The sequence below is a fragment of the Rhipicephalus microplus genome, unplaced genomic scaffold (assembly GCF_043290135.1).
Source record: "Rhipicephalus microplus isolate Deutch F79 unplaced genomic scaffold, USDA_Rmic scaffold_20, whole genome shotgun sequence".
In the NCBI taxonomy this organism is placed as follows: domain Eukaryota; kingdom Metazoa; phylum Arthropoda; class Arachnida; order Ixodida; family Ixodidae; genus Rhipicephalus; species Rhipicephalus microplus.
Genome location: NW_027464593.1, coordinates 6,449,556 through 6,462,800, shown reverse-complemented (window position 1 = coordinate 6,462,800; position 13,245 = coordinate 6,449,556). Strand labels below are relative to the sequence as shown.

Genomic DNA, 13,245 nt, shown 5'->3' with positions numbered 1-13,245 from the left:
CTTCTCGGATCTCGGGGACGGGGTAGCTGACATGCGCTGTCACACTGCGCATTTGTGAGATTGGTGTTTTACTTTTGCCATATTGATATGAAATATATTTGACAGCAAATTAGAACAAACACGCAGAACAGACACGAAGTTTTTCGAACACAAAAATCAATACATGCACTGCATACTAACACAAACGAACAAAAGTATTTTTTTGTAATTTGATGTTTAATGACATATGATTCAAAGTGCGAATGAATAATATAATATGATTGAGCATTGTGGCCTTTGGCTGTAAGATACACGTGTAATGTTATTCCGTGTCCTGATAGGCTTTTCGTCGGTCTTTTTTGAAAATTGCGCGCTATTGTAAAGCGAATTTTCGCCACCTGTCATCTGCTGCGCACAGTTTCCTAATATACACTAGAGGGAACTCTGGTGCCAGTGTCTATGGCAGCTGCAACACATGGTGCTTCAGCGAGCGTGGGAAGGATGGGTAGTACACTTATTTGTCTGATCATCGTACATCTGGCCTTCTTCTGGCTTCGTGTGTGTTCATGTGGCTTGGAAGTGTTTTCTCATGAAATAAAAATCAAATCAGCAAATGGTCAGCGGTCGCGCTTCAACACCTTATTTTTTTAGGCTTACCATTTAGAATCACGTCACAAAGTTCAAAAGGGTTCGTTCTTTCCTTCAAAACTAAACTGTAACCAGCCATAAACGAAGCCGCAAGTACGATTCGCCACCCGCAGGTACGAATACTAGGCAAATTTGTGTACTACCCATCATTCCCATGGTCGCTGAACGATCGCAGCACCAGAGTCCCCTATAGGTAATTTTAGGAAACACTGTGATATGTTGCACATTATTGCAAGATTCCTTAGCAATGCTTGAGATCAGACGATATGGCAGTCCTTTGCTCGCACAAAAGCTTCTTCCGGCACGAACGTTTGCAGCGCTTCTTCTTTGGTGCCCCCTTGTGGTAGAATCTGTAAACGCAGTAACATATCACTGTTACTTTGTGACGGCGGTTGCTCCAACACTGCTTGAACTGCCAGATCATATCTCTAGCTCGAGAGCTTCTGTTAAGCTAACTAGCCACCACGATGTTGTTTTCCACGACAACTATGCAACTATTCATCAGATGAGAATTGTGACTTTGTGCAAGCAAACATCTTCTCTAATTTTATGCCTGAAACGTCACTCTTAATGCTTAGAGAGTGTCCTGGGGAAAACGATGGCGTAGACCACGCCTCCTACCAATGTTGCGGAGTTGCAACTCCGGGATTAGAGTGACTAAGCAATCGTTTAACACTTTCACAACCCCGAAACGGGATGGTAACAATGGTCAGAGGAATGAAATAAGCGCCTTTTGCACGGAATAGACCGAGAATGGTATTGCGTCTTTTTTTTTAAATAAAGCAAGTTTTCGTCTACGCACTGTTTTCCAAACTTGAAACATTATTAAGTCTGAACCTCGAATTCAACAAGAAAGTAACGTTTTTAAAACAGCTTGGCTGATCACATGCATGGTACATCTGTAAGCTACGCACTTAGAACAATTCTGTCCTTATATAGACTGCGCTGCTCCGAAGCACCTCTTTCTAGTAGTTCATGTTCTTGAAACGCCGCACACATATATAGTTACGTACACAGCAATTGTTTTATATCTCTTTTTGTTCTGTATTTATGAAGCAAGCATTGAAGCAGATGTCCATTCATACTTCAGGTTCTGAGAAATAATTGGCGAAGCGCTCATCTACCACATAACACTTCGTTCCAAAATTTCGGTGAATAAAACCAAAAGAAGGTTTCTTTTTGCAACTTTCGCCGGCCTTGATTGCTGCACATAAAAATCACGAGAAGAGCTAAGCACATTTTATGACGTTCTGATTGCCAGAGAACTAGTGACTAAATGCCGGGTCTATTGTTCTTCTATAAAATATTTGTTCGAGGTGATCATAATAAAATAAAGGTGTGTGGTCCCTTCTAATTTCCGGAAGCTGGTAGTGACTGTTGCTGCGTGCAGTATCTCGCTGGACGAGGCGTTTCTGAGTCTCGAGCTGAGAGGTCGTCGCACCCTTATAGCTCCGGGTTGGGGTCACTCCATTATTACCATTTTCCTGTTTCTTTGCATTTTTTCCCCCTTGTTTGCTACGACTCAGCATAAACCCAACTTGACATCGCCAATCAAATAGGACACTGGGGAGAAGCATATTTCATTCGTTACACCATATACTGTAACATCCCTCTCAAATTAGACGAGTAGGCTGAGTGCATCTTATACATATATATATATATATATATATATATATATATATATATATATATATATACATATTTAATTTGAAGGCCACGACGCATTCTCTAGGTACACCTTTAGAATGACAGAGCCAAAGGCAGGCGGGGTGTAAAAGTGGGTACAAGTTTGTCAATTTGTAAAAGAGAAACCGACGCATAAGTTACGGTACAAAAAATGCCTTATCCCAGCAGATACTGAACGGAGAAACGAACCCCTGCGCGTTTGTTCCCAATTATCCCCCCCCCCCCAAGGAAGTAGCGAATATTCTATGCACAGTCTGATTTTTATCTCTCGAGCAGTTTATAGTACCTGAAATACATAAATAAATTTTGCTACAAAGTTGTCATTGCAGACCTGCGCACAGACGAACAAAGAAAGTTCTGCTCACTCCAGCCATGCTTTCTTGGCGCGCTTGACAATCGTCAATACTTACAAGCACTGCAGGCCAGTGCACCGTATTTGATGCGAAGGCCCAGGGTACCCGAACGGTGCACTGTTCCAACTAATTCTAGCCAATTTATAGAGTTATGTTCCCTATTAAACGAATCTTAGTCTTCTCCGTACTACCGACCACTCTGAACGCGTGGCAACACTGGTTAGTTTTCTTGAACACTACTTTTGTCAGCATGAAAACAGGCAATGTCGTCATTAATACGTTTATCCCTAAGAAGTATCAAAACATCAAAATTTATTCAAACATAGTGATCATGCAAATACTAAATTTAGCGACAAAACTGTCCCATGGGAATTAACAAGGTGGTTGTACAGCGTGAGATATCTATAACAAAGCTACTATCCCTTGATCTTGGTAGTGCGTTTTGGGTAACCTTGCAGCTCTTAATGCATCTGATCAGCTTCATGGAGCACTCATTTTAACTCAATAGAACTATGAAGATGTCTTTGCCACATTGAGGAACGACAGGAATGGTATTGAAGTACCCGGCCATTGCGGGAGGGTGAATGGGCTAAATTATTTTTTTATTCCGACGAATTGAAAAGAATTCACTTGCGGCAAATTCTGATTTCCCGGAATGGAACGAGAATGGAATGGAGGTGCCTGTACCGCTACACTTCCTTCTACCGCGTGTTGCGACCAGGTGCCATGGAAAGTGCATCGGCACGTTACTGCATAGTAACGTCACAAAACATTACCAGCTTATCCAAGGTCGCTGCGAGAGTTAGGTGCGTTCAAAAATGAATGCTGCCAGGCGCTGGCCACTGTGCCAAAAACGAAAAGAGAATATGCGATGGAGGACATCGTAGTCATGGCTGACACGTCAAGTATTGGGTCCACTTTTTTTTTTCGTTTTCCCGAGCTCACCTCTTCTATATTGACGGGGCATTACTAGGGGCTGGCACAATAGGTAACGCCAGAGCCAAAGCATTCGAGATCAAGAGACGCTTCACGACTCTACAGTTAACCTTCGGCCACACCAAACTTAATGCGACTCTATAGTTACGGGAGGGTCGCATGCATTGTGGCATTGCAGGAGAACAAGCAGCGTTGCACACGTGAACGGCGATTCAGGCAGGTTGGTTTTCTAGGTGTTACACCCTACTACTGCCTGATGCTTTCTAAACTCATAACGGTTTTTTGAATGTAAAACTCCGGAATTCTTAGCAAGTTTACCGTCAGCGTACCTGTAAAACTTGTCGAAAAGTTTGTCGTCGTGTTCCATCTTCCTGAGCACAGCGTCCCATTGTTGCGGTTGAAGACTGGTCATGTTGTACGCATCACGCGCGCTGTACTCAAGCTCCCACTTTGGTGGCAAATCAGGATGCGCATTGGCCGTAGTCAAGTTCAGCAGGTACGTGTCGTGGTCCAGGAGTGACTGCAGGGAAAACGGTGTGTTCAGTAAAATTATTAGAAGAAACTGGACTCGTTGAACACCCACACAAAAAAAAACCTAGTCAACGTGCTTCCGTAAAAGCCTCGCCCAACGACTTATCGCACATCACACTATCGCTACGAGCTAAGTGAATACCATCGCAAAATAACTCTCTAATGATGAGCTGTATAATCCAAAATAAGAAACAAACATGGGCGCACTCGTTTATAATCGTGCTGTAGAGGCACATTAACGGAAACACCATTCCTATACTTCGTCATTTAAAACATTGTAGCTGGCGATATGCACGTTTATTGCGGTAGTAGGGACAGATGCGTCAGTCTAAGCGTTAGGAAATATTTCAGAAGAGAAAAAAAAACAAAAAATAGAAAACAGCGTTCATTTCCAATTTATTCTCAAGCACCTCGTCATGATCATCGCCTGCCCCAAGTGCAAGTCAGCGTTTTTGCCCGCGTCCCAATTTTTTTCCTCCTATATTTACGGAAGTACTTACTTAACCTGCCAACACCGCAGCTAATAAAATATCGTACTTTATTTAAGACAATCAGTATACATAGTTGCCTAGGAGATTGGCGTAAAGGCAAAGAAAGCCTGACAAAGTGTCAATCCCCTGTGTACACTCATAAATAAGCGGTTATACATGGCAAAGCAAAAACGAATGTAGATGATAGAGTTCAAACATTATAAGTTCTTTCATGCATCAAGCCATTAGACACAAAAATATGTACATATCTGTAATTAGCTCACAAAGAATGATGAGAAACCACTTATGCGCAAAAATGGCTACCAAAATAAAAAATAAATAAAAATGCAGACATGTGCCGCATATGCAAGTTACACAAGATAGGAAGATCATTCGAAGGAGGTGTGAAGATATAAATGAAGGAGCTTTATTAAATTAACGTTTTCATATTCGGGTGCTCATTAAGGAAGTGGAGAATTTCGTAAGTCAGCTCTCAAGTACCGTATTTAATACGAAGTGTATCTTTCTTGAAGCTCATGTGTCGTAAATTATGGCTGCGATCCCGCTCGTTTGGATAGATTTAACTTCAAGAAATATGATCATTGATAATTTTTATATTGAGTAATATTAACGGCTAGCATTTCATGCTTTTTTTTTCAAAAAGGGGACCGTGTGCGAACTAAAGGGCAAGAGTTAAAATAATCGCAGCGCTCGCTTTCTTTAGTTTGTATATTTAGCTGAGGTTAGTTTTCGTTGTTCCCCACATCAGAAAGCAGTAGCCAAGGCGTGAATCCGTCACTGCGTAATAAATCTGTCTTCTTAACCAGGCTGTTAATAAGTGGCGTAACGTGCAGAGTATGCCAACTGCTCGTGAGATGTTTTTTTTATAATTTACATACACATACAAGTCTAAATATTCGGGAAAGAAAATACCGAGGAATCCGAGAGACGTGACGCGATCAATAGGCTGTGCCTGAAAGTTAATAATATTTTTGTTAGTGCATGTTTTGTAAAGAATAAATTTGTTTTTTTTTAGCATACAGAGCTAAGCTGTTTACATTAAGCTATGTAGATAGGTTGTAACCACAGATTCGCTATACATTTAGGGTCGTCGATATCTCACCCAGAGAAGAATACATTCGCATCGTTGGCGTACAAAATATTGTCCGGTGGTAGGGGTATGTCTACTATGTCGCTTATGCAAGAGTGGACCAAGCATTGTCCCTTGTGGCACTCCGTATGTAATTTTATCGAATTCACATTTCGCACTGACAACGTTGGTGTATTACACACGGATTTCTTTTTTACAGTGTCTGTTCACAACCTCTGACACCGTATCTGGATAGTTTAGGCAGTAAAAATTCATGTTTAACGGAATGAAATCCTATTTTAAAGTCAAGAAAGAGCCCTATCGAGGGTAACTTTTATTCTATATTCTCCATTATACAGGGTGTCCCACATAACTCGAGCCAAGAATTTAAAATTTAAAGGCACTTAGGAGGCAAACTGAACCAAACGCAAACTACTCGAAATAGCCTATAGGTGCTCAAGCTACTTTTTATTCCTCCCATACTAAATAATAATAATTCTTATTTACCTCATTTTCCCAATTATGGGCTGGAAACCCGAAATATGAACACTGAGGTGAAGAGCACTTTCAGAAACCACCAACTAAATTGTTTCTTGTAGGATACGTCTCGCGCTGTTATTTTTTCCACATTGTAAAGAAAGCCCGCTAAACGTAAAATGAAGCCGTGTGATGGACCACGAGCGCACTGCTATAGTGCTGCTATATACTTTCTTTACAACGCGTAAAAATAACAGCGCTAGACGTATGATACAGGAAACACTTTTGTCGGTGGTTTCTGGAATTGCTCTACATCTCAGTGCTCATATTTTGGGTTTCAAGCCATAACTAAAAAATGGGTAATTAAAAATAATAATGATTAGTATTGGAAGAAAAGTTTTGGATTGGCTTTTTATTCTTGAGGGTATATGCATGATACTTCGACAACCAAAAGAAAGAACAAAACATCACATAACTTTCGCGTATATGGCTCCACAGAGAGGAACTGAATGTTGAAGAATCTACTAAATAATGTACGTAAACCAATGTATGAACAGTGCTCTAACATACGCTAAAGAAATTCGATAAGTGGCACTACAGCACCGCTTCGAGTATCAACCAAAAAACCAGCATCGTATTTGGGCATTTCACAAGCACACATTTGTAGTAAACATCTGTGAAGGAGTATTCTGGAATAACCTCATAAACAAAGTGGATTTTAGAGTACACATTAATGCCACCTCCTCTTTTGTTAGGTCTTGACACTGTTGTGCAGTTGTATCCTCGAACGCTAACTGAGAATTCATTACAAAACCACATTTCAGTGAATGCTAAGACGTCCAATTCATTATCTCAGTTGTCTTAAAAAAAGATTAACAAAATCTTGTTTGCTTCCTACGCATCGTACGTTAAGGTGAAGCTTGGTCCCAAGTAAGGCCTTGAGACTCCCAAATGAATCAGCGTCATGACAGCATGTTTTACCGTGTGCCGCCATATGCTTACATGGCACGAGAAAAAAATGGTGACAATCTTAGAGCTACCTTATGAGATCGAGGTTACTGGCTGTCTTAATTCGCATTACTCTGTCGCATTAAGCAATACACCAAAGTGCAGGTTAAGACTTTTTTTCAAAGTGGACGTATGCCGCAGTAATAATGCTGTATTTTTCTAACCATGTAGGTTGACTATGCTATTAAATTCACTTCACGTGACTTGATCACGTACGTTACAAATTTTATGCGTACCGTTCATGAACTAGGGTGTTTATACAGAGACATGCCTTGTTATTTTAACGTAAACGTTTTCGAAGTTGTATAAGCGCTTCGTGGGAATACAAGCGTGACCGCATTTACGTCAAAGTTGCATGTGACCTGCATTATAAAGGTTACATTGTAGGGTGGCCACTCTGGTGAGGCGTTAGTTTCAGTTGCACTCACCAGACAGAAAAATGACCGCGAGACAACGTCAGAGAAATCCGTATAAATTTTTGTACAGGTGTGAGCTCGTGGAAGTCAAGCGCTCCCTCTCCTTTTGCACCTCGTTTCCCGACATGCGCGTGTGCAGGCCCCACGTGGCTGAAGCGTTGGGAACCGTTGTAAATTCATGACATGAATACCACGGCTACGCCTCCACGTTTTTTCTTGACGATAGTCTTTCTTGGGGACCTTCGACGTGAAAATTTCGGTCGGTCGGTCGGTCGGTCGGTCGGTCTGTCTGTCTGTCTGTCTGTCTGTCTGTCTGTCTGTCTGTCTGTCTGTCTGTCTGTCTGTCTGTCTGTCTGTCTGTCTGTCTGTCTGTCTGTCTGTCTGTCTGTCTGTCTGCCTGCCTGTCTGTCTGCCTGTCTGTCTGCCTGTCTGTCTGTCTGTCTGTCTGTCTGTCTGTCTGTCTGTCTGTCTGTCTGTCTGTCTGTCTGTCTGTCTGTCTGTCTGTGTACATTTGTCTGTTTATTCACTCTCAACAGCATCGGGTATTTGAAACGGCCGACCCCATTTGCAGTGCCCATTTGTGTTGCTCGAGATTCGGCGTTCATACTTGTGGAAAAGTCGATTGAAAAGCCACCATTGCGCGTGCTTGGGGCATCATAACAACACGTATATACTCTGCATGTGAACTTTTTATTAGAAAAGGCATACTTAAGTAATTTCAAGAACTGTAGTGCTTATCACGCTGCGCTCACCATCCAACGCTTGCACGGAAAGGCAAGTGTTTCCAACGCTTTGCTAAAACGAGACGGTGGTGGCACCTACCCATCGCCTTACGTTCTACACCTTATCACTTCTGAGGTGGGCGCACACACCCGTCTCAGAGCCACGCCCTTTGTTTTTGAATTAAACTGCCAGATGGCGCTCATGTCTCACGTGTGACGTGACTTGATGCGGTCATTCGCCTCCACTGCGCACTCGAGGCACTCTAACACAGCGCCTCCAGAATACTATTCACCGATTTTCTTGCACAGAGCATCCAATAAATGTTTTTTTTTCACTCTCTCTACACGCAAGACAATCGTCTTTCGAGGACATTTGCAGATTAAATGCAGATACGGGGCCAATTTTTCGCAGGCTGCAAGCTATGCGTTGGTCTTCCCTGCATGGAAACACCTGTCCTAACATGTCCGGACAACGCTGGCCACACGTCGGGTTAGTGCGGTATTCTAGGCACAGTAATGTTAGCACATGACACGGCGTTCAACCAGTCTTCAATGGCCGCCTTCTCCCGTGAGCTTGCTGCCGTGTGGCACTGGCTCATCACCGCAGATGTTCGCACGCCTGCAACAAGTCATGTTCTGCCACAGCAAGCGACTTCTCTCTCGCACGTTTCGGTTGTTCCCCTCCGTGTGAGAGCTCGGAATCGATCGAGTACACCTCACGCGAGTGTACTCAATCGGTATTGCAGAGTTTCCCCAGTGGCTCGCTATCCTGTGATAGTTATAAAACCGTTAAGCGTATGAACACGGGAACAAGAAGACGACACAGGGAGTGCTGTGTGTTCCATCTTCTTGTTCCCGCGTTCGCGCGCTTACCGCTCCCAAAATGTCGCTGTACTAACTAGCTCGTACCCAGCCCCTGATCCCGTCGTTGTCGCCCTGTGCTGCATATCGGGTTAATGAACCCGTGTTTTTTGACTACCTGCATCGAGTGCCTTCACTGCACCGTGTCGGAGCTAGAGTCGAACCCGAGCGCGGCGTCTTTGTGAGCCTTGGTCGTGGAGTATGCCACGTCCCTTGCCGATCACCTCGCCGGGTAAGCTTTTCGCAAACCGATCACCACAAGCTAGAAAAAAAGCTCAATGGTAAATCATTCAATACACCTACCCAGGAAGCTCCGGGGTAACCGCCGTCCATAGTGAAAACTCGGAACGCTGGGTGTCCAGAGGTGTACGTTGTCAGGCTTGGTCCGAGATAAGCCACCCCGAGCGCTCGCTTGGTGTCCGTGGAGTCGTAGGCCACCTCAAGCTCATCATTGTGCGTGTGTCCGAAAAACTGGCCGCAGACGGTAGATTCATACCTGCGAAAAAGAACGTAAAAAAATCGAGTATTCTGTGTATTGTTTATTAAATGGTGTTCTCCGTTAAGCTAAGCATTTGAAGTACTTCAAAAGGTACAGATAAGCGGCGTTTTGATAGGGTGCTTGTTTCCGTTTTTAAGAAAGACGATGGATCACGGGCGGCCACCACGATACGTATTAGCCGCAGGTTAATTCCCGCACTTCATGTTGACCAACGTCCTTCAAACACATGTATGTGAATACTGTGAAGTCCTGCGAGAACAGAAATGTCGATGAAGTACATTAGCAAAATTTCGGTTTGAGCTAATTGGTGAAGATTCCTAATTTAAAAAATAACCTTGCGATGCAAAACTATTGCACGTGGACATAAAGGAACACCTGCTGCCGTGCTGTTCATTGGATTCCTTTGGGTCAGAGCTTTCATGTTCGCTGTAAGAGCACTTGGGTTCTTTCACGATCTGCCCCCCTCCCCGTCCCTTACAGAGTATTAGCCAGCTTTTTGATAACAATATAGGGTTATTGGTAAAACTACGGCCTATATCATTCATTGTTCGGGAATTTTTCTTTCCGTGAGCAGCTAGCTATTCATTGAGAAAATTAATGCCGCTCTTCCATGGTCAAAATATAAATACGACATTGTTAACAGATACTTAGGCCCGAACACTGCGATTTCGTTCGAGTGACCATATAAAGCTTGAAAATTGACAGACAATGATACCGAAGAAAATCTTTCCTTTGCATTATTGTCTCATAGCTTTTATTATTGTGTGTAACAAAGAAAATGGGCCCTTGAACCTTGACTTCTTTCCGTCATATAAAGCTTCCTCATCACGCCACTGACGTGATAGTGCTCCGGGCCACGCCTGCGTGGCGAAAAGCCAGAATCACGCCCACTTAGGTAGAAGCAAAATGTGCAAGGCTCAGCGCCCACAAAACATGGACAAGCGCGATTGGAAACATTGCGGTTAATATACTCGCAAGTGGCCGCTAAGAACTATGGGGTAAGCTCTGTGTGCACTTGGACTCCACGGCCCCTTTATAAGTGTTTCATGCTTGAACTCGTGATTATAGTTTCGGAATCACACCTCCAGAATTATTCAGGAGTCGATAGTCACAGTGTGCATACTAGTCATAGAAATGAAGCTCTCTGCTTATTTGCGCCTACCTACCTGCACATGATTCTGTTGAAAATGCCGGTGCATGACTGAATGGGTATCTCGTAAGACGCGATTGCAAAAGAAAAGCGGGTGAATAATACTCTAGGTCTCGCAATCTGATATTGCGAATTCACAGCAATGTTTTTACAACTGATGAGCACTTCATCGGGAGCGCTCTTGCTTGCCCCGCCGCGGTGGGGCAAGCAAGAGCACTGCTCTAGTGGCTAAGGTACTCGGCTGCTGACCCGCAGGTCGCGGAATCGAATCCCGGCTGTGGCGGTTGCATTTCCGATGGAGGCGGAAATGTTGTAGGCCCGGGTGCTCAGATTTGGGTGCATGGTAAAGAAGCCCAGGGGGTCGAAATTTCCGGAGCCCTCCACTACGGCGTCTCTCATAATCATATAGTGGCTTTGAGATGTTAAACCCCACAAATCAATCAATCGAGTGCTCTTGCTTTTATTTCATGGGTGGGCTCTAGGCGGAAACAATTTTCTACCATGCAAAGGACCGGTGGATGCTAAACCACTCCACTCAGGCTTTTTTTGGATAAGATGCGTCAAACCACCCTCACGCATCTTTGCGGGCCCACCTTTAGTCCAGAGTACCTAAAACCTACCAAGCGCCTGGTCGGAGTACTGCTCTAAATATTAAAAATTAAAGATGGGTAGGCGGTCGCCCATGGGCACCAAACATATACCTTACCTCATTAGAAAGGGGTACATTAACGTTTCGCCAACGCTGCGGCATAATACGTACGTAATATCATGGTTTCGGACTTACACATCAGCCGGATTTATTTATTGACTATTCAATGACTTTCGCCAACAAACGCACTGTGAGGCAACATTAGTCTATTACGACTCTGAACCAAGTTTTGCTGATCTGAGTTTCTCTGCGCAAAACTTTGTGAACAAGATTCACGCACTAAGAGTTGCAAAATTTTCCCTTGGAAAACGCTATGTTTGTCACTTTTTAGTATTTCTCTGATGTAGCACTAAAATGCTTGCCACGTAGCTGATTTACCTTTCCAGGATGCGATGGTAGTTCTCACTCCATACGTGCAGGCAGTCAGACCCACCAGGAGGAATGTGCGCGATGATGTGAACCTGCGCGATGCCGTAAGAGGTATCAGGATGTTACGTCGTCACAAAAACAATGGACGCTGAATGCTCATCTTTGGGAAAAATGGAGCATTATTGAAGCGCGAGTCCTCAGTGCCAGTGGTACTTGCAACGCTCTGGCAAAACGGGACAAAGAAACGACAAAAAATTTCAAGCGCAATCATGACAGTAAACAAGAATATTTTGTCTTCTTTCGGCGGTCAACTAACTTTCCTTGTGTTACAGACTTCACTCCAGCATACAGGTGTGTTGCCGTGGGAGTATATGGCGTTCCTGGTTACCGGTAATTTAAACAGGAGCTCAAGCTTAGATGTATTTTGCTTCAGTGGTATCTGAGTGCTGCTTGCAATATAGGGTCCTTTTTTTATCAGTCAGTATACTCGAATGAACCCCACCACGATAGTCTACAGTTGGCTATGGCACTCGAATGCTGACCCGAAGGTCACGTGATCGAAACCCGACCACGGTGGCTGCATATCCGATGGAGGCGGAAATGTTTTAGGCACGTGTACGTAGATTGAGGTACACATTAGAGAACCCCAGATGGTTAACATATCCGGCGCCCTCTACACGGCGTCTCTCATATTCGCATAGTGATATTTAGACGTTATAACCCTAGATATTATTAATAATCTTAGTGTCCTCGAATCGCAGCGTACATACCATAGTATGTGAAAATTGCAGTGCTGAATCATCATGCTCACTCACTTTGGGCAAACAGATTTGAGGTTTAAACAGTCTTGGCAACGTTGAGAGCAAATATTCATAGGTAAAAACGCGTCTCTGTTTCATTTTCATTTTTTCATCCACTGAGCGGCTAATTTGCTTTCGGAGTCGACCAAAGGGAACGAGATGGGGGAGTGCTTCGGTAACATTCTGTTCCCCTTAACGTAGATCCTTGCGTACGGCAATGCGAATTATTGTTGAAGAACCTATTTCGTTTGTTTCGTGGTTACGAACTGATCCATATTGTAACTGCGCGCAAAACAGACGGGAACACTAAAGGAGAGAAAATGAAAGACAAGCGCATGCTATTAACTGAAGCGTTATTGCAAGTGGCCATACATGATAAAGACTTGAGCTACATTGGTTTTGCATTACGGGAGTGCTGTGCTTGATGTGGTCGAGGTTTTCGGTGATGTGGTTCCTCATGCCTTTTTTTTCTCCTCCCCCTTTGCCTCCTCTTGCTTTTTATTCTGTCAATTATAAAGCCTCGTTCTTGCAACAAAACTTCAGTTGATGTCTTCGCTTGTCTGTTCTTTTATCTTTTTTCGTGTTTACGTTCGTTTTTTGC

At 43.5% G+C, this 13,245-nt stretch overlaps 1 protein-coding gene across 1 annotated transcript in view; it reads right to left on the bottom strand.

Annotated features, from left to right (window-relative positions):
• Window positions 1–213: 213 nt before the first annotated feature.
• Window positions 214–13,245, bottom strand: part of LOC119182984 (sphingomyelin phosphodiesterase-like) — a 35,554-nt gene continuing 22,522 nt past the window's right edge. The window contains exons 7-10 of the mRNA XM_075883714.1: window positions 11,854–11,936; window positions 9,481–9,673; window positions 3,932–4,122; window positions 214–977 (exon numbers count right to left, since the gene is read on the bottom strand). Coding sequence (XP_075739829.1) covers window positions 869–977; window positions 3,932–4,122; window positions 9,481–9,673; window positions 11,854–11,936 — 576 coding nt within the window. The 3' untranslated portion in view covers window positions 214–868. The remainder of the gene's footprint in view (window positions 978–3,931; window positions 4,123–9,480; window positions 9,674–11,853; window positions 11,937–13,245) is intronic.